At 44.9% G+C, this 21154-nt stretch overlaps 1 protein-coding gene across 1 annotated transcript in view; it reads right to left on the bottom strand.

The window, feature by feature from the left end:
- Positions 1–21154, bottom strand: part of Dock2 (dedicator of cytokinesis 2) — a 406844-nt gene that overhangs the window by 363771 nt on the left and 21919 nt on the right. The window contains exons 3-5 of the mRNA XM_041676225.1: positions 9951–9991; positions 8146–8201; positions 7213–7309 (exon numbers count right to left, since the gene is read on the bottom strand). Of these exons, the coding sequence (XP_041532159.1) occupies positions 7213–7309; positions 8146–8201; positions 9951–9991 (194 nt within the window). The remainder of the gene's footprint in view (positions 1–7212; positions 7310–8145; positions 8202–9950; positions 9992–21154) is intronic.

Genomic DNA, 21154 nt, shown 5'->3' with positions numbered 1-21154 from the left:
TCATAGGGAAGCCTCGGCTGCTGCTTTTCTCCTTATACAGTTTGCAAGAGTCGCTTGCAGTTGATTATGCTGTGTGCACCAGGCTGGCCGGTCTGGGAGCATCCAGGGATCCTTTTAAATCTACCCCGTCTCACATTAGCGTGCTGGGACTGCAGATGATTCCACATCTGTCTCTGTATAGGGTGTGAGGATTCACACCGGGTCCTCTTGCTTTCCCAGCAAGCACTTTTATCCACCAAACCCTCTCTTCAGCTCAGTTCATCTTTTCACAGAGAAAGGAGGTTTGGGACTCAGAGCTTTTTGACAGGCACTGTAATAAGCTCCTAATAAAACGCTCGGTTTCTGTTTCCTTCCGTTGTTGTCTTGGTTGCTTGTCCTGTCGCTAGGGTGAAATCCCCTGACAAACAGCAACTCAAGGGAGGGAGGATTTATTCCTATTCATAATGCAAAGCACCGTCCAGCATGGCAGGAAAGTTAAGATAGCAGGAGCTTGAAGTGGCTGGTCACATCTCACGCATAAGGGGAGAGCAGAGAGCAGTGGATGCCTACGAGGGCTCAGTTCGCTGTCTGCATTTTATGCAGTCCAGGAACCCCTGCCCGAGGAAGTGTTCTAACACTGAGGTCCATCCCTGGCCCGTGTTTTTACTGCATTTATTGGCACAGTCTTCTAACTGTGCCAAGTATGTTCACCTCTCCCTTAGGAAAATTATTGAGATATAATGAAAAACATCTATATTTGGTCTTTGTCTCTGGTCTGGGGCAGTGCCCATAAAGCCCTTAAAACATACTGAGCCCTAAGACTATCTTTTATGGCTTTTGAAAGAGCTCTTATCATCCATTGGCAGTTTTGTGCTAATAATACAACTTTGGTGGACCCCTAGTAGCTTCAGAATGGGGCCTGGTGACCAGAAAAACCAGACACATAATTGATTGGGGGGCCAGAACTTTCAGCCCCCCTCTGAGCTACCTTATCTCTCCAACGGCAGATGATATGATGCGTTGAGTCTTGAAATGCAACGTTAATTAAACCCCTTGAACAATGAGCTGGAGGAGCATCCCAGGCAGAGGGCACTCATGTACTGACAGGTGGGTTTGCTAGAGAGGACATGACTGCCCTAGCTGTCTCTTCCGTCAGGCTGACCCTGGCTTTCTATCTTTTATAACAAAGTTGTCATCTTAAGTATAGCACTTTCCTGCTATCCTGGGAATTCTAATGAATTATGAAACCTACAGTGAGAAGGGGGTCACTAGGGGAGAGGCAGTAAGAATCCATCAGTCCGTTGTCAATGGCAACAGAAATGCAGATGGCCTGGGGGACCCTGGCTGTAACTAACATCTGAAGTGAGGACCAGGTTAAAGAGTCGAAGGCCAACTCTAGGCAATCAGTGGCTAGCTGAATTGTCACGCCGGCACTCGGCTTAGAGGAATCAGAAGTGTGACACTGGGATGGCAAGGCATGCTGTGACATTCTCCATGTGAATGATCTACTAAAAGGATATCCAGATTAGTTATTAAGTGTCACATATACGCCGTGCAGATATGGCAGAAGTCATAGACACAATGATGAAACAACTAATGCTTAATTATTTCTACTGTAGGATAGAGGGAGGACACGGTTGGCTTGCCATAAAACCGTTTCTTAGAGGAAAATGTCAGATTCCCACAGTTAACTATGCAAAGACATTCTAAAGAGAGTAATGGAGATGAAGAAGAAACCACTCAAGCCACAAGTATACTGCTTGCTCCCTTGCCATAAAACCGTTTCTTAGAGAAAAATGTCAGATTCCCACAGTTACCTATGCAAAGACATTCTAAAGAGTGGTTTAGGTTATTCTGCCCATTGCTCTGATAAGAGATACAGAAAAGGGCTGGAGAGATGGCTCAGTGGTTAAGAGCACTCCTTGCTCTTCCAGAGGTCCTGAGTTCAATTCCCAGCAACCACATGGTGGCTCACAACCGTCTGTAATGAGATCTGGTGCCCTCTTCTGGCGGGCAGTCATACATGGAGGCAGAATGTTGCATACATAATAAATAAATAAATAAATAAATAAACAAACAAACAAATAAATCTATCTTAAAAAATACAGAAAAGACACACACAGGCTAAAAGTAACCTTCTCCTTTGTTAGATGTGAGATTTGTAGAGGATAAAAAAATATAAACAAGAAAGTTTTATATGCATTATAGACCCAAGAATTCAGGCTGTGAGAAGGCAGGCTGGTGACTAAAGAGAATAGTTATGTCCCTACACCCAAGGTTAGGCCTCTGTTCCTTGGTCACGTAGCTTACAGAACTAATCACAGGCCCGGGTGTGCACCTTGAGAAAAACCAAGTTGTGAAAGGAAATTAAATGACTCTATTGTGTGTAAAGGAGAACAGATGGTTAGCTGGCCACTCTTTAAGGGTTCTCTAGAGTAGAAAAGAGAAATCTGCTACATACACCGGAACTGCAAACAGCTGCCCGCTACTACAAAGGGAGCGGCTGAGACATGGCTTGCTTAAAACTTTGTCAATCAGTTATAAAAAAAATTCATTGCTCTGGGGAGAAGAAAAAAATGTTTGACTACTTGTGGAAGGAAAGCATAACTTGTGATCTTCATGTGATTTCTTCTTATGCAAAACTGTATAATTTGCTTTTGGAAAATAGGTAACTTGTACTTGTGAGGTAATCTTTTCCTGCATAGGAATCTTTGTAGTTGGAGGTATAAAAGGATAAGAGAAAAAAAAGAGAGAGGAGAAGAAACTAGGAGAAGGAAAGACATGAAGGGGAACAGAGGAAAAGAAGTAAACGGATAAGGTCAGGAAAGATGGAGACAGGGAAACAACTGGAAAGAAGAAGAAAAAGGAAGACAAAGAGGCAAAAAAACCAAACAAACAAAGTAGAAACAACCAGCAGAGAGAAAAATAAAATGAAGAATTAAGCTTTGACCCGTGTGTGTCCGTGTGTCTGCTCCAGTTGTTCCTGCCCACATCTCCTCTCCAGTTTCTCTGAGCTGCGGAGAGCCTCACAGCAGCACACAGGTTTCATGTGTTAGACTTTTATCCCAACTGCGAGCTTCTAAGGGTCAAAACTTAGCCCAGTTATGAGTTTTTAGAGGAGAGGTTTTGGGAAGGGGCTTAGGATTAGATGAGGGCGTTAGGATGGAGTCCCAGTGATTGACACAATGAGGGAGAGCGATCAGATAAACACACACATGCACCTTCCCTGTGTCTTGCTAGGTTGATGTTCAGCACAACTCTGGATATCTGCCTTCAATAATGCCTCTTTATAAGTCAGACTGCCTCGGGTGCTTCCATATTGCAGTGAAAGACAGGAAAGCACGTACCTCAAATTTTACTGGCAACCTTTGGAAAGCTTACAGAGTTGAATGTGCTAATCACCATGATTAGGAGATTTCCGAAGGGGTGTCAATATTTATCACAGAAGGTGGGTCTCCAGACAGCGTGCACACACCAGTGGGTGTGCATCGGGCTATAACAAATTTGCAGTAAGCCTTGGCTGACATTTTCCCTCTCAGCCTAATCATCTGGTTAGCTAATTGTTTTCATTGGGAGCTTTGACGCATCAAAGGAGGATTTTAAATTAAATTTGCTTTGAAACAGAAAAGAACACATGAAATGTGGCCTTTGTTTTTTTCAGGGTCAAAGCCTCTTTGTGGATCTGAAGACAATAGCCTTCAGTTAATTAATATATGACAAGAGTATATTTCAGGATGTCAGCAGAGCACCAAGGCAGATCCTTCGAGAATATTAAAGAGGCGGGTTACTAAGCCTGGAGGATTGGCTTTATAAACAGACATCAAGGCAATTCACCTGCAGACCCAAGTTCAACAGTTTTTGCACCTGTTTAAAAAACACAAGGCTCCCACCCGACCTTCATGACGATAGCCTGATGGAGGAAGGTCATTGGCTAATAAAGGAACTGCCTTGGCCCATTTTATTGGTTAGAGGATAGGTGGGAGGAGTAAACAGAACAGAACGCTGGGAGGAAGAGGAAGTGAGGTCAGACTCGACAGCTCTCCTCTCTGGAGCAGATGCCTGAGAGAGACGCCATGCCCCGCTCCCGGGATGAAGCTCCGACCCAGGATGGACTAGGCTAGAATCTTCCTGGTAAGCGCACCTTGGGGTGCCATACACAGATGATTAGAAATGGGCTAAATTAATATGTGAGAATTAGCCAAGAAGAGAATGGGCCAAGCAGTGTTTAAATGAACACAGTTTGTGTGTTGTTATTTCGGGCATAAGCTAGCCGAGCAGGCGGCTGGGGTGTTGGGGACGCAGCCCCGCCGCTCTTATTACTACATATGGCGCCGATGTGGACAACTGCTTCCACATAAAGCCTGAGACATCTTGGGAAGTAATTCTAGAACAAAATGAAAGCATTGTGCCTGGTTTCTTGGTAGCAGCAATTTCTCAGGTCTACTCTGCTTGCCAGAGGCAAGCAAGCACCTCATCTAAGAGAGGCTTCCTGACTCAGCTTTAGCTGCAAAGCCTGCAGCTCATTAAGAGGTCCTGCCACGAAACACTTAAACGGTGTTGACGAAAAGCTGAACGCATGCTTTTCGGTTTTCAGCCGTAGCAGGAAAAAAGCTGTACCGTTTAAAAATGCTGGCTTTCTGGGCCATCCTGCCAGGGCAAACTCTGACTGTTTGAGGCAGGAGGGCTGGCTACCGAGAGAGGACTTGAGTGTTGTCTGTTGTAGCTCACTTGCTGGCAGGGACCTTGAAATGCCATACAGTTGTTGCAGTAAACATGGCTACAGCCTGTATATCCGCCATGAGGCTAGAAAGCTAAGGAATGGACTGGATCTAGCTGGCAAAGCCACGCCTTTAGTTCTACTGAGATTGCTTGGTAAATTAAAGATTCATGTGGTCAGAAAAAGAGAGATATACAGTAAAGAGAGATTCAAAGACAGAGAAAATTTCTGAATGGTTTAAAGTGTGTTAAAAATATATGCAGACTAAAAGTTGAAGTTCTTAAAGTAAAAAACAAAAAAAAGGAAGAGAGTTGTTGTGTGTGGTAGCACACGCCTTTAATCCCAGTGCCTAGAAGGCAGAGGCAAACAGATCTCTGTGAGTTCAAGGTGTAGTAGCTTACACCTTTAATCTCAATGCCTGGGAGGCAGAGACAGGCGGATCTCTGAGAGTTCAAAGACAGCCTGGTTTACAGAGTTACTTCAGGTCAAAGATACAGAGAACCTGTCTCAAAAAGCAAAGAGTTAAAAGTAAAAATAAACAAAATAGAGGTTAAAACAAAGCTGCACAAAGATGGAAAATACACAGAGAATTTTGATACTGTATGCTATTATGCTCTCGTTGAATTGTTTGAATGCTGAGGAAGGAGCAACAGCTGCTAAAAGATATTTGTTTATAAATGCTGCTGAACTAATCCAACATAGATATTTTGAATTTGGATCTAAGGATATGATACTTTGGAAAAGAGATTCTTCTTTTGTTTTCACAGAGGATCAGACCTTGTGGATTGCATTTATCCTGATATGGTATGATGGACCATGTCCTCCTGAAGGGTTGCTGTGAATATCTTCAGAAAATTGCTTCGCTCAACTGCCAACTGAGATGAAACTAGCACACGGGTTATACCATGAAAGACCTAATTAACGATGCCCCCATTCAGCAGGAAGCAGTTTGGAGAGAAATAACTGTGCCCATATTCCCAAAAAATGTTTATAAATGTTCTTTTACATTTAAAGGGGGATATGATATAGGTATGAATAGTTTGCATTAGTATAGATTTTGCTTTATTGATAGAGATTTAAGGTCAATTTTGTTATATATATAAGTGTTTCTGATTTTGATTAAGGTATTGTGATTGTGTAGTTCATTTAAATATGTACTGTATAATTAAGAAATATAGGTTGTTAATGGATAATCATCGATAATAGTAAAGCTTGTAGTCATGTTAGTTAGATTTTCTAGATATATAGAGATATATTTTAGATAGACATTCTTCATGTCTTTCAAAGATTACAGAATAGGACATTTAATGTTTTAATAACTGAGGACTTTTCATGACAATGAGACACTGCTCCTGGCAGCACCAATCTACTTCAAGAGGAAGATGGGCATCGAAGAGGCACCTTATGGAGTTTGATAGCCATTTGGGCAAGAAACTGCTCTTGCCTGGACTACTGCATAAACTGGACACAGAGAACCCACAGAGAGAAGACTACTGAACTTGCCTAGGGTGAGATGATCTTTTGGGGTTCCTGATTCATGAAAGAGTCTGCGAGACATTCTGCAGGACACAACAGATAGTGACTGAACTGACTTTGAATTTTCCTGCTTTATGGAAATGTCTGCTGGATACCATGGGCCTGAAGGCTGAAGATGGATGCCCCAACGGTACAAAAGAACTTTGGGTGACTGTCCAGGCAGCGAGATGTCTTTGTCATTTCTAGAGTTTGAAGTTTCTTAGTTCTTGTTTACTTAGGTAATATTATATCTTTCTGGAGTCTTTGATGGAGTTAAGAATAGTTAGTTATAGTTATAGTTTTCTTTAGTTATGATAAAGATTATTGTAACTTTTACTTGATAACTGTTTTGTTATATGTAATTTTGCTATGTTAAAGTTAAAGCCTTTTTTTTTGTTTAAACCGAAAAAGGGGAAATGATGGAGGAAGGTCATTGGCTAATGAAGGAACTGCCTTGGCCCATTTTATTGGTTAGAGGATAGGTGGGAGGAGTAAACAGAACAGAACGCTGGGAGGAAGAGGAAGTGAGGTCAGACTCGACAGCTCTCCTCTCTGGAGCAGACGCCTGAGAGAGACGCCATGCCCCGCTCCCGGGATGAAGCTCCGACCCAGGATGGACATAGGCTAGAATCTTCCTGGTAAGCGCACCTTGGGGTGCCATACACAGATGATTAGAAATGGGCTAAATTAATATGTGAGAATTAGCCTAGAAGAGAATGGGCCAAGCAGTGTTTAAATGAATACAGTTTGTGTGTTGTTATTTCGGGCATAAGCTAGCCAAGCAGGCAGCTGGGGTGTTGGGGACGCAGCCCCGCCGCCCTTATTACTACAATAGCCATCACTGCTAGCTGTGTGGACGCACAGAACCTCTTTGGGTCTCAATGTCCTCCCTTTTCTGTGCTCCCTCTTCTGTGGCCCGAAGCTCCACTAAGGGCTAAATGTCCAACTTAAACCAAGTAGAAGCTGCCGCTCTCCAGTCCTGGGAACAGGTTGTATCTCACCACATAGAGCTGCTTCCAGATGCCTCCCCACTCCCAGAGCGTCGTCGTCACTTCCTGTGCCAGAGGGATTTCTGCAGGAATGATGTTCTCTATGTTCCTATGTAGGGTGGGAGAGAAGGAGGGATGGAATTGAGACCCAGGTGCAAAAGAGAGAAAGGGCTGGAAACTTTGTGGTAAGCTGCAGCTGTGGAGAAAAGGAGGCTTGCAGAGATGCCACCACCGGCAGCAGTTGCACAGGCTGCACCATGCAAATGCATGGAATTTCTCTCTGCATGGCCTCCTTGGTGGGGGACGTCCCCCGTGCTTACTATTCTTGTCAAATCTACTTTAATGAGGTCCGAAGGCAGCCACTAGCGAGAAGTCGGATTCTCCAAACTAACTAATCCCCCCTCAGAATCAGATTCCTGCTAGAATCAATTTGGATTAGCTCCTCATGGAGAGAAGACACGAATACACACAGCCATGCTGCAGTTGAATGAGCTGGGCCCTGCACATCTGCCAGCTCAGATGGCCAAAGCTAACTAGACAAAGGCTTCCATGAGCCAGGAGCATCCAGCTTGACAAAGTAATACAAGGACTTCTGTGTGTATGTCGGGAGGTGAAGGTCCACATGTGCGCTTTTTCTATAGAAGCCAGAGGACCTCAAGAGACTGTTCCTCAGGGTCAACCTCCTCCCTTTGCTTTTTGTGGCTTTACTTTTGTTTTGAGTCAGAGTCTCCCACTGGCATGGACCTCGACAAGTGGGGTAGGCTAGGTGGCCAGAGGGACCCAGGGACCTGGCTGTCACCCCAAACCTCAGCATGGGGATTACAAGCACATGACACCTTGCCCAGCTCTTTTCACGCATGTTCTGAAGGAACTGCACTCAGCTTCTCATGCTTGCAAGGAGGGCACTCAACCAACCGAGTCTCTCACCCAGGTCCCCACAAGTACCTTCTTTTCTCCACCGTCACTTCCTTGACATGGATAAAGGATGTAGGAAAAATGCCCTGTAGGAAACAAAATTAAACAGACTGGAAGACACAACACAGAAAAATAGCCAGCTCATTGTCCACCCAGGTTTTGTTTGTTATCCACTAAGCTACTGGATTTTGAAACCATCAGACTTCAAAAGAACAATCAGGGCCAGATGGAGCAGGCATAGATGCCAAAGCCATATGCATAGGTCAGTCTGTTGTGCACGCCACATCCCAAAGGATTACTTCAGTACCATCGTGGATACTTATCCTCTCAGGTGGGCAAGAAGGGTAATCAATAGAAAAGAAGTCTGAGCCTCTCACTTGCAGAAACAAGGACTCTGCTTCTCCCCTCCCTGCCCTTTTCCAGGGAATCAGCAAGCCTTAAGCGGAGGTTGAGGTGACCCCTGTTCCGAAATTGGGGGATCCCTGGGTCTGAAGCAAGTTCTTGGCTTTACTTGAGCATCTAAGATGTGAGACCTCTCCTCTTTGGGTTTAACTCACTGTCCTTTGAGAGGGTAGGGCAAGATTGTGCCACCCTGAGCATCAGGGAAAATGCTTCCTAACCATGTCCAGATGGCAAAGGAACTTTATCAGTTGCTTGGAAATTCCTCTGTGAATTCAAGCCTTCTGCATGGCGAGGGCATGCAGCTCTTTTGCTGAACACAAGTTGAGAAAAATGAAACAGGCAAAGAAAGTGGCTGCTGTCATGGAGATGACATGACAGAGCAGCTCCATCATGGCTGCAAGGGCACCAGGGCCTGTCCTTTCATGTCACATGGGGAGATGAGTGGTGCCCACACAATGCTGAAGGGGGGAGCAGAGACCAGCTTCAACTACGTAGTGCGCCGTTCCCTGGGGACCCCAGGGAGGGGAAATCATTAGCAAGGGCATGTTAGCAAAGGCCACAAGGACACGAGGGTGACAGAAACCGAGGTCCCCAGTTAGTTCCTTGGGCAGCTGAGGATAGGGAACCTGAAATGACCCTATCCTAGAGCAATACTGACGAATATCTTGCATATCATCATAGAACCTTCATCTGGTGATGGATGGAGACAGAGACAGAGACCCACACTGGAGCACTGGACTGAGCTCCCAAGGTCCCAATGAGGAGCAGAAGGAGGGAGAACATGAGCAAAGAAGTCGGGACCACGAGGGGAGCACCCACCCACTGAGACAGTGGAGCTGATCTATTGGGAGCTCACCAAGGCCAGCTGGACTGTGACTGAAAAAGCATGGGATAAAACTGGACTCTCTGAGCATGGCGAACAATGAGGGCTGATGAGAACCCAAGGACAATGGAACGGGGTTTTGAACCTACGTAATGTGCTGGCTTTGTGGGAGCCTAGCCAGTTTGGATGTTCACCTTCCTAGAAATGGACGGAGGGGGGAGGACCTAGGACTTACCACAGGGCAGGGAACCCTGACTGCTCTTTGGGCTGGAGAGGGAGGGGGAGAGGAGTGGATGGAGGGGGAGAAGGGTGGGAGGAGGGGGAGAAGGGTGGGAGGAGGGGGAGGGAAATGGGAGGCTGGGAGGAGGAGGAAATTTGTTTGTTTTTTTTTCCTTTTCTCAATAAAAAAAAGTTAAAAAAAAGAATGGGGGGGGAGCAGAGGCAGTGTTTGCACAGTAAGGCACAGCAGTGGGCATTGAAGTACAGATATGAAGGAAGGAATGGACTCACTTTGCTGAGGAGCAGTGCAAGGAAAGAATTGCCCAGAAGGGGCAGCAGGGACAAGTGAAGACATCCTTTATTGTCCCAGATGAAAGCAGAGTGACCTTACCTGTGACACTTTATGCTTTATGAGGTACCCTCTGTACCAGTCTGCAAAGAGAAAACAAAGGCAAAGGTCTTTCATTTCCTCTGCATCTTTTGCTAACTTGTCTGCTCTGCTTTTCTCTGTTTATTTTCACCTAGTAAAGAAATGGTTGCAATTCACTTTAGACCTTGGTACAGATCAAACCGAGAAGCCCACAGCATGAAATACATTTCGGGCACCATCATCTCAAAGCACCATGTACGGGTACAGGGTTTCATTAACATACTGGCATAGATCCCCTTCTCCTTTTGAGAAATAAGAAATTGGTATGTGGCCACCTGTGCAATGGACCCCCATGGTCCCAAGTGACTTTTAAGAGAGGCCTCAGCACCCATCATGCAGACAAATGCCTCAAACCCACAAGCCAGGCTTCCTTTTCTCATTTACCCACTGATGGTCACATGCATGTTTGCTCCTCCTGACTTAGGCATGGAAAGGTTCATGAACCTGGACAATCATCTTAAAATAATATGGACCATTCTAACAGCAGCAAATAATATCTAAAATGTGGTTTTCTGAAGTGAGTCATTACCAAACACATACATTGGTGAACAGGTAGAGGGTTGGGGGCATTAAAGGATCTCCCCTTTGCAGAACAAGAAAAGAAAAGAAAGATAAAAAGCAAGCTCAATTAACCGAAATCCAAATGACTCAAGAGTCCTCTAACAAAATGAGAGCAAGTTCTGCATGCTGTAATGAGTCCACTGGCCTTTGAAATGATTGGAGCACAGCCACGTGGCAGCATTTGTCATCTTTGTAAATAAGAAGCACCTGCCAAGTGCCTCATTAACAGACCCTCATTATTGGGCTGACAGATTGTCACCGGAATATATTCTCAACAGACATTCACAGAAGCGCCCCCCAAAATGACCGAAATACAAAGTTACTCTCCCAGCCATGCCCAGATTGAAGGTCAGCAACAAGGGAAGTTTCGAAGCCGTGGTAATCCCTAGAGATCCTATTGTGAGTGGCAGAAAGTGAAAGAACGGAGAAAGGAGACAGAAAAAAAAAAAACAGAAGGGAAATTAGGTAAGTAGTGGAGGAAGAATCTGGAGTCTGGAATAAAAGTGCTCTTCCAGGAGTTGTTCTGCTGTAAGCCTTTTCATCTTCTTGACAACCATACGGGGCAGGAATCCTCATTATTCCACGGTGCAGCTAAGCAGCCTACCCAAGACATGGAGAAACTGAGCAATTTTTCCACAGTCACTCAACTGGTGATGTGTTTGGATGTAGAAGCAGCCAAATCTAGGCTTAGGGGAAGGAGTTTGGTGGTCATGTTATGTCCTAGTTTCATTTCTGTTGTGGGAAAAAAAAAGAAAAAAGCCTTTGATAGAAAGAAAATGGGGTATTTAGGTTCACAGCTCCAAGTTACAGTCTAGCATGTGGGGAAACGAAAGCAGTAGGAAGTACAAACAGCTCTCGTCACATTGTATCACAGCCAAAGGCGGAGAGAATAAGTAGGCAAGAGCACAGCTTCTTGCCTACTTATGCTCAGCTCCGATTCTCCACTCTCAGACATCCAAGATCCCCTGCTTAGGGCACACTGCTGCCCACACAGGATTCTGTCTCTCCTCCCACAGACACGCCCACAGGCCAACTCAGTGAGATCCCCTGCCTAGGGCATGCTGCTGCCCCCACTAAGCTGTGTCTCCCTCCCGCAGACACGCCCACAGGCCAACCCAGTGAAGCAGCTCTTCTTGGAGACTCTTCCCAGGTGACTCTAGGCTGCGTCTGGTTGACAAAGCTAATCCTCACATCTAATATTTCATCCTTTCACCCTCAGAGGCCCTCAAACTAAATCTCTAAGCTACTTTGCAACTGAGGATTTCTGGTGACAGAAGCTCTTTCTATTTCATGAAGAGCAGCAATCTATTTTAAGTTGCTTCTAAGTATTGGCCAGTTACTATAGAAATAATTAACAGTGGACAAGAGGATTTAAACCCCCTAAGTGTTTGCTATATGCTAGCTGCTTTGCTAAAGGCATTGATTTTGGTGTTGATTTTTTTTTTTCAAGCTTTAAATTTAGTGGGCTGGGGATGTAGTTCAGGGGTAGTGCCCTTGCCTACCAGACTGAAGATTAATCTTCGTGACAGTCCTATAAATATGCACTATTACTGCTTCAGTTTTGTAAATGGAAACAGAGATTGACAGAGAATAAGCCACCTGCTAATTGTCACACAGCCTGAAATTGAAAACTAAGCATTTGGCTTTTGAACTCTGCTGTCTTCACGGCAGCACGATGACCCTGTTTGTCAGCTCAGTGTAAGCGTATTTCTAGAAGATTGCTACTGACTGCCATTCACGGTCACTTTAATCACAAGCCCTACGTAGGCTCTCTTGTCACACGCGCAGAAATCCTATAAGCTAAGTATTGTCATCCCTGTTTCATTGATGACATTGAAACTCAAGTCAGTTCATGTACTGAGCGGGGATCATAATGACACAGCATTAGTGCAAGTCTGTCAATTCAGAGTCAGAGCCCTTAAGACCACTAGCCTGGAGCAACGTGGTGGTCAAGGCTACTTCAATCCACAATGAATCATGAGATTAATAGACAACCAACAGTCCACACTCAAAGCTAACATTCACATCTATCTCTGGGTGGCCATCAGGTGGAGCCAAAGGACTTGGCCTTTGTGGACCCTTGAGATTCAATCCTGTGTGCACCTAATAGGTCCCCCGACTCTCAAAAGTTAGCTTGCTCTTGGGTAACTCTCACCCCAAAAATCCATATTCTGCCTCCAAAACTCACATTCATTCAGTACCAGTTGTGTCCCTGGTATATACTGTGTACATACACTAGGTGACCTATTTTCAGAAACGGATCTACGTACGGTGACCTTGCAGATAAAAATAGCACTGTTAAGCAACAGAGGGATATGATCCCAGGAGCCTTAGCAACATCTTCAAGACTGCACTCGGGCTTTCCCGCCCTGCTGACCACCTCTGAACCTTGATGTCAATTCCCTAATCGGGTCTGCTGGCAGCCGTCTCTGTGTGTGTGTCAAGGAACAGATAACTGTTGGCAAAACCCCCGAGAGGGTTCCATGATCACACGTAGTCTCTGTAACACAGCACTTATCAGATGCTGGATGTGTCAAAACTGAGTGCTGTTTTACGTTCAATAATTTTAACCCTTGTCATGAAACAATCACTTGTGCCTCCCCCCACCCCCATTTCTATGTCAAAATCGTAAGCAAGCCGGGCGGTGGTGGCGCACGCCTTTAGTCCCAGCACTCGGGAGGCAGAGACGGGCGGATCTCTGTGAGTTCGAGACCAGCCTGGTCTACAGAGCTAGTTCCAGGACAGGCTCCAAAGCCACAGAGAAACCCTGTCTCGAAAAACCAAAAAAAAAAAAAAAATCGTAAGCATCTTTGGGAGATGCTCAGCTCGTGCAGGTGGAGCTCGTCCGGATGGTAGTGCCATCTCATAGGAGAGCTTCCTCCCTCATTCTCTGCCACCAGATGAAGAAACAGGAAGAAAGCCTTGTGCTGAGGGGGAATCAGCCCTCACCAGGCACCACCATCTGCAAACACCTCAATCCTGGATTTCCTGACTCTACAAGAGAATTCCATTCCTGCTGCTTAACATGCAGAGTCTGTGGCATCCTCTATGGTAGCCTAAGTGGCTAAGACATGCAGCCTGGGGGAAGACGAGCAAAGGGGGGAGTTTCTTACAATGCTTTTGGACAACTGTGGGATGCCAGCTCTTCAAAGTGTGCTCCCTTTCTGCAGCACAAATGCAGCCTGAAATATACCAGAGGGGTTGGGGAGAGAGTCTAAATATCCCAGAACCACAACAAAAGAAGAACCTCCGACTGCCACTTCCAGGCAGTGTAATCCTTGGTCATGTCAATCAAGCGTCAATGTTTTCATCTGAGAAAAAAAAAAACACCTCCTCTCAGAGTATTGTCATAAAAACTATTTTTAAAACATGATTACGGGGGCTGGAAAAACAGCTCCACAGTTAAAAGTCTTCTTGCAGAAGACCTGACTTCAATTCCAAGTACCCCTGCTGTGGGGGTGGGGGCTAATGACAGCTTACAACTCTGACTTTGGGGGAGTTGAGATCTCTGGCTTCTGTAGGTACCTGCGCTCAAGTGAACATGTCCAACCATACACGCATAAACACATAATTCCAAATAAATAAATAACATGATTTGGAAAGAATTCATCTAGTAAAGGTACAAAATGTTTTACAGGACAAAGACATTTCGGTTTCAAGATAACTGTGGCCTGCATGTGGATAAAACAAAAGGGGACCATGGGAATAGTAAGCTGCAAATTTCAACCACATCTGAGATCTTGTTTTGTTTTGTTTCATTTTGAGACAGGGTTTTTCTGTGTAGCCCTGGCTATCCTGCCCGGTAGACCAGGCTGGCCTCAAACTCGAAATCTGCCTGCCTCTGTCTCCCAAGTGTTGGGATCAAAGGTGTGCGCCACCACTGCCCAACTAACATCTGAGTATTTCTGAGAAATATCTGAAGCAAGAATATTACTATTTATCTGAGTTATGGGTATCTGAGAACACTTCTAGTTTCCTGTGTTTTGAGATATATAATAACATCAAGATCAAATAGAAGCTCTTTGACCAGAAATAAAAAGTATGGGCTGGGTTCTGATTAAAAACCTTTCACAAAGTAAAAGAAACAATGAACAAAATTAGATGGCAAATTAGAGATTGGGAAAAATATTTGCAAACAATTCATCTAATAATGGATAAATATCCAAATTAATGAAGGATTAATGCAAGCTAATAGTACAAAAGCAAACAACCCATTTAAAGCACAAGACATTTCTCTAGAGAGTACACAAAGATGGCCATTGGGCATAATGAAAAGTTGCCAGGCATTGTTAGTCATCAAGGTAATACAAATCAAAGCTACAACAAGACAATGCCACAACCTGACCCTTGAGAAGGATACTTTCACACAGTCAAGGGGTAATAAATGTTGACAAGGGTACAGGAGGAAGGGAAATCAAGTAAACCGTTGAGGAAAGATAGACAGGTACAGCTACAATGGAAAACAGTCTGCTGATTAATAAAGAATTTAAAAATAGAATGACCACACGAACAACAAGCTCTCTTCGAGGCATCTACCCACAGGAAATGACATCACCAGTTCTTAAAAGAGGTCTGTGTTCCCATGTTCACAATAGTCAGTAGCTCTGTTCATAAAAGTCAACGTAAAAAGCAAAGGAAGCACCTACCGGTGAATAAACAAAGAAACTGAAGTGCATAAATGGTGGTATCCAAACTGAATGCTAATCAGTCTTTGAAAAAGAGATTCTGTTAGCTAACATAACCTGGATGATGTGCTAAGTCAGATTGGTACATATCAGAAAAGAAAATGCTATATGATCTCATCTGTGTGTGGCATCTAAGAACAACAATGACAAAACAGTGAGAGGATCAGGGAGTTTGCTGTGAGACTGTGTCTCCTAGTCATATCAGAAGTTCCGTTCTTAGAGTCTCACCAACATGACAGCCCGAATGTGAACAAGGGTAACACCAATGGACATGCCAAACTGGACGAGGAAAAGGCTACAGAGGCCTCAACCATACACAAAGAACTGAAAGACCCCCACTCACTAAGCAGCAGTAATGCCATTTTGCAAGGCTTAAACTTTGGAGCAACGCAAGTAATTAGAGCAGGGAAGTTCGACTTGAAAACAAGGGCGGAGAAGCCAGGCGAGATATCTGCGGTCAGCCGGTCAGCCACCTGGCCCCAAGCGATAAGGAACCCGCAGCTGGCCTGCTCTAATGAGAACCTCCCGTTTGCATAGTCAGCACATGTGCCCAACTTAGAATGTCAGTAATTCACAGAAGAAGACAACTCCCCCTATGAAAGATCCCAGCTTATCTGCTGTAACGTCATTTCACAAAGCTTTTGACGAACGACTGTAAGTGCAGAGTAAGGTCAGGGTCCCTGGCTGCAAAACAGGATCTTTATATCCATAGATTAGGACAGGACATCAATTAACAGGATATCTGTTCCCATACATCTGTGCTGGGAGAGGAAAAACCACCTGTGCCCCTTGCCCCATTCCAACTGACCACTAACGATGCATTTGCTTCTGTAATCTGCTTCTGCTGCCCTCTTTCCTATAAAAAGACCTTCCCCCAGTCTGCAGGCGCGCTTGTCTTCCGAAAGACTAAGTCGCCCCAGGTACCTGTGTACTTAAGTACTTAATAAAGCCTCTTGCTATTTGCATCCGAAGAGTGACTCGCTGCTCCTTGGGAGGGTCTCCTCAGCCTGAAAGACTGCCCACCACTGGGGTCTTTCAGAACTACAGGCAACTGAGAAAGGCTGGGGGTGGGAGAGTTGGGCTTCCCAGAGACAAGCACATTGACTGGTTGTTCAGTTACTGAAAACATTCATACAAGCAACATTATAAGAGCCGTATAGGTTATATTCAGGAATATGCAAATACACATATGCATATGCACATGATAACCACATTTTAGTGAAGAAGAAGCTGCGAATTAGGAGAGCAGGGAGGGGTATTTTGGAGAGCTTGGTGTAAGGAAAATAGAGGGGAAACATGTAATTAAATTATAATCTCAAAAATAAAAAATTAATTAAAAAAATCTAGTGTGGGGGGGTTAGAAAACAAAACCATGGTAATAGAAGGAGATAGAGAAGTGGGGGGAGGGTGTCAAGGGAATGAAGATATCGAGGTCAGAAGTTACAACGTAGTAGATGTAGAAATCTAGAATGCTATGTGCGGCGTGAGGACTACAGGTAATAAAACAGTACCAAAACTGGGTAGCTGTGGGGTGATGGACCGCTCTGCCGATTGTCTTCGCTGTCGTCATCATTCACAACTGCATTCCACAGCATCATGCCTCATGCCTCAGCTACACGTCATAAAATGCATGCATTTAAAAACGAGTGTGCACACTGGAATCAAAGCTTGGATTAGAGCGACCATCTAGTCTTACTGCCTGCGTGATCGTTGACAAGCGATATGTTGGATAGAAATAATCCTAGTACCTGTCTCATCAAAATTAAATTAGGCAAAAATTTCCAAGAGATTTCCCTGTGCCTGCCATAGGGGAAATACTCAAAAAGTTAGTAGATACATTATGGACTGCTTTTATAAAGTAACTAAACCAATACCATATTCCAGCAAGTTAGACGTGTTTTCTATTTTGTTTCCAGAACCTACAGATTTAGAATACCGTTCTTTTAATTGATGTCCTCTCAGCATATTTCCATGACAACAGAATAGAGAATTCAAGTTCGCTGACACCTCAGCCCCACCCTCATTCAAACAACAGGAAAACTGGGCTTGAAATGCAGAGAGTGGAGCAGCATCTTCAAACAATAGAGTCCCACTCACACCCAGCCACTCCAGGCACAGGTCGGAACAAAGGAGGGCTCCTGGCAGAGTGATGCTTGAACAGAGTCCCTGGAAAGAGCTCACAACATCCCCATTGTTCAGGTCATGATCACCCCTTGACAGGGCTGCTAGTACAGAAGGTGCTGCGGGCTCTGGTAAACCCCACTCTGCATGTGGTAGATTCAAGTCTTCACCAGCTCTTTGCAGCCCACACAGCCATGCCAGGCGTGGGCATCTGCCAGCTCTGAAGAGCTGCAGACATCGCTGGGTGAGAAGAGTGAGTCTCAGAATGATGCCACAGATACTCTCTGCAGAAAGCAGCAGCAACGTCACATCGCTTTATAACAGCCAAAGATATCGCATCGGCCCCTCCTCTCACCCCTCACTATGGCCTTATTTTACTGGACACCGAAATGCAAGCGCTTCTTGGACTCTCTGTCAAGAAGTCCCACCCCTCCAACTTCCTACTATGATAGACCACAAGGCCCTGACATACACAAGTATCAGTAGAAAGAATGAGACTTTTCCCGTCATTCCAAAAAAAAGCCAGGCAGCAAATGTTTAAGCATGGGACATACATCCCTCGGGAAGACCTTGCAAAGAAGACCCTAAATAAGACTGGACTACCTCAAAAGAACACCTTCCACTCTGATCTAGAAGACAGCTAGGCATGGTAGCCCAGGTCTTTAATCCCAGTGCTTGGGAGGCAGAGGCAGAGGCGGGCGGCTCTTTGGGAGTCCAGGGACAGCTTGGTCTGTATAACCAGTTCCAGGTCAATGAGAACTACAAAATGAGACTCTGTCTCAAAAAAACAAAACAAAACAAAACAAAAAGAAAGAAAGGAAGGAAGGAAGGAAGGAAGAAAGAAAGAAAGAAAGAAAGAAAGAAAGAAGAGGTTTGGAGGTAGGTAATTGTTGTCTTGGTCCACATAGGCATGGTGGGATTTGCATGCCAGGAGTGAAAGGCCTGGATAAATCCAGACCCCTGCCAGCAGGAAAAAATAGAGCCAAAAATCTAAGCAGGGAGAAAAGAATCAGAAATCTAGGAATAGCCAGTTCAGTTTCAGGAACTAGCTGAAGATAAAGTTAGATTGTAATCTTGAGAATAATCTTGAGAAACAGGGAATTGTCCCCTTGTGATTATCACTGGTATTTTTGCAATTTTCTATAACTCCCTCCCTACCCCCTTCAGATTACTGGGCTATGGTTTCTTCCCTTAAAAACCCCTTCTCCCAGTTACTCGGAGTCAAACTCCTCCCCTACGTGGGTTATGAGTCTCAGCCCCAGTGCACTGGTTCCTGTCCTGTCAAATAAACTTCGTGTGATTGCAGCAAGGACGGTCTCTCGTGAGTTACTAGAGGGGGGTCGTGTTATCCTGAGACTTGAGTGAGAGTCTCCCCACACCGGGGGTCTTTCAGGAGCATCATCACATGACTATACCTCTGGCATCTGGTGTCTGTCTCCAGCTGCATAGCTTTTGCCATGAGCTAACTCATCTTAGTGCCTAATTGAGTAAGGAAGACAGATAGTAGAAAGAGAACACTCTCTGCCACTCCTTTAAATAGGGTTTGGATGCTGCAGAAAGGGAGGGAAGCAGACTTCACACTGACTATGAGACTGGGGTTTTGGATATCACTAAATATTTGGAAAGGTGACAGCCCTCCTGAACTATGTGGGTTTGTATCATAGCATGCTATCTCTGTCATAAAACCCATCCATTGTGCTTGTGCCATTCATACTTGAGTGCGCTTAGCGCACAGATATTTGTGGCTCATGGTCTAGAGATTCAAGGTCCCACAGCACTTTGCAGCCTCTGGTGAGGGTTCGCCTTGGGCGTACATCAGCCTCTACATTTCTCTCTATCTGTATGGTCTTTCACCTACTCGCTATAAAGTTTCCAGAATTCTCTCTTGTGGCCTTCACCCTCACGACTTTACTTTCCAAAGGCCTGATCTGTAACTTTGTCAGGTAAATTTCCCGCCCCCTTCAGACGATTACTGTAAGACTTCAGAGACCGGACCCTCACACGAACTCAAAGCAGACAGATCCATTTAAAGCAATATGGTGTGCAAAAAATAGGGGTAACCTCATCCATTTTAAGAACCTGAAGATTCAGCTACCAACAGATCAGAGCCCATGTTACATAGATAGGTACCCATCCTGGGCCTCTTGCAGCTCCACCAGATGAAGGCAAGGAACACGAAATGTTGACCCTAAGCCAAGCCCGGTGCTACATTGCCTCTCTTGTCTGCCCTTTTTGATTCAGTCAACAATCTCAGGAGCGATGTGACCACAACTCTTCAGGTGAGGAACATGAAGCCACTGAGCCAAAATCTATTAGCTGGTAGAGACAGGAAGCCCTATTCTGACTCCAATGCTTTGAAAACAACCATAAAGCACAAAGTGAGAAATAGTTATCACTCATATCCTAGTCTCCCAAAGTTAATCATTGCTAACCTCTGAGGATATTTTAAAAATATGTCTTTGGTTTAAATAGATATCTTATAAAAAGTAATTAAAACTGATGAGAAGATTACAGACAAAAAAGTTTTTCTGCCACGGGTAGAATTAGACATGGGAACCACAGGGCTGTCCTGTAGGAAGGGCTGTACTGTGGGAAGGAGTGGTGAATTCAGAATAACAGGCCTGAGTCTACAGGAAGGTATCCCCTCACCCACCCACTCCTCACCATTCCCCCACCCACTTTCTGAACCATGCTCATCTTCTGTGTTCAAAAAACCAAGGCTGGAATGTTCCCTAGTCCTGGGTACTGCACAGTACATGGTACCCTATTAATTATAACCCAACAAAGAATATTGCCAAAGCATGCAGTACATATAAGCAGCTCTCATTTCTCTGTAGCGATCTGATGTGGAAGTGTCATATACCAATCTGTTGATTTCATTGGTTAATTAATAAAGAAACTGCTTGGCCTGATAGGTTAGAACATAGGTGGGTGGAGTAAACAGAACAGAATGCTGGGAAGAAGGGAAGTGAGCTCAGACGCCATGCAGCTCCTCTCCAGGGCAGACGCGATGAAGCAAGCCGCCAGGTCAGACATGCTGAATCTTTCCCGGTAAGACTGGTGCTACACAGATTACTAAATATGGGTTAGGCAAGATAAGTCACCACCTTGTGGTGTTACACACATTAATAGAAATGGGCCAAGCAGTGTTTATATGAATACAGTTTGTGTGTCATTATTTTGGGGCATAAGATAGCCAGATGGCCAGGAGCCGGGCCACAGGAACGCAGCCCGCAGCTCCTTCAACAGCGATCCCTTTAAAAGTTGCTTTGAAATACGAGACACTAAATTACCCTCCTCAAAGAAAGGTTTTCTGTTTGCTTGTTTTCTTGGTTCGCATTTGTTTTTACATATACCTGTTTATATGTGATCCTGTGTGTGCTTATAAGTGTGCTATGTTTATGGGTACCTGTGTATTTGTATGTGTGTGTCTTTGTTGGGAGGTTATAGGTGTTTGTATGAAGATCATGTCGGTGTGCAAACACATCTGCACACATCTGCAGAGAGAGCTGGGGCTCCACTGCCTGGGAGGCCTCAGGCAGCTCATCCAGCACCACGGAGGACTCTACCTGTCTAACGGGCTGATGGGAGATCTAAGTAGGATTCTGGGTTCTCCAGGAGGGAAGGTAGCATCTGGTGTGCGGGAATGACAAGATGGCTCTTGGCTGCTGTGTCCCAACAGAGGCCTACCCTCTAGCACACCTCTCCCTACCACCCTGTGCTCTTTTCCAGGGCCTCATCTGATGGAGTCACTGGGAGAGGGCACAGCTGTATTCTCAGGCCAGTCTCAGCTTCCTC

Source organism: Microtus oregoni, unplaced genomic scaffold (genome assembly GCF_018167655.1).
Source record: "Microtus oregoni isolate MIOR12 unplaced genomic scaffold, Mior012 000027F_ref0000203, whole genome shotgun sequence".
Lineage (NCBI taxonomy): Eukaryota > Metazoa > Chordata > Mammalia > Rodentia > Cricetidae > Microtus > Microtus oregoni.
Note: the sequence above shows the minus strand (reverse complement) of the source record. Positions and strands in the feature narration are given on the sequence as shown.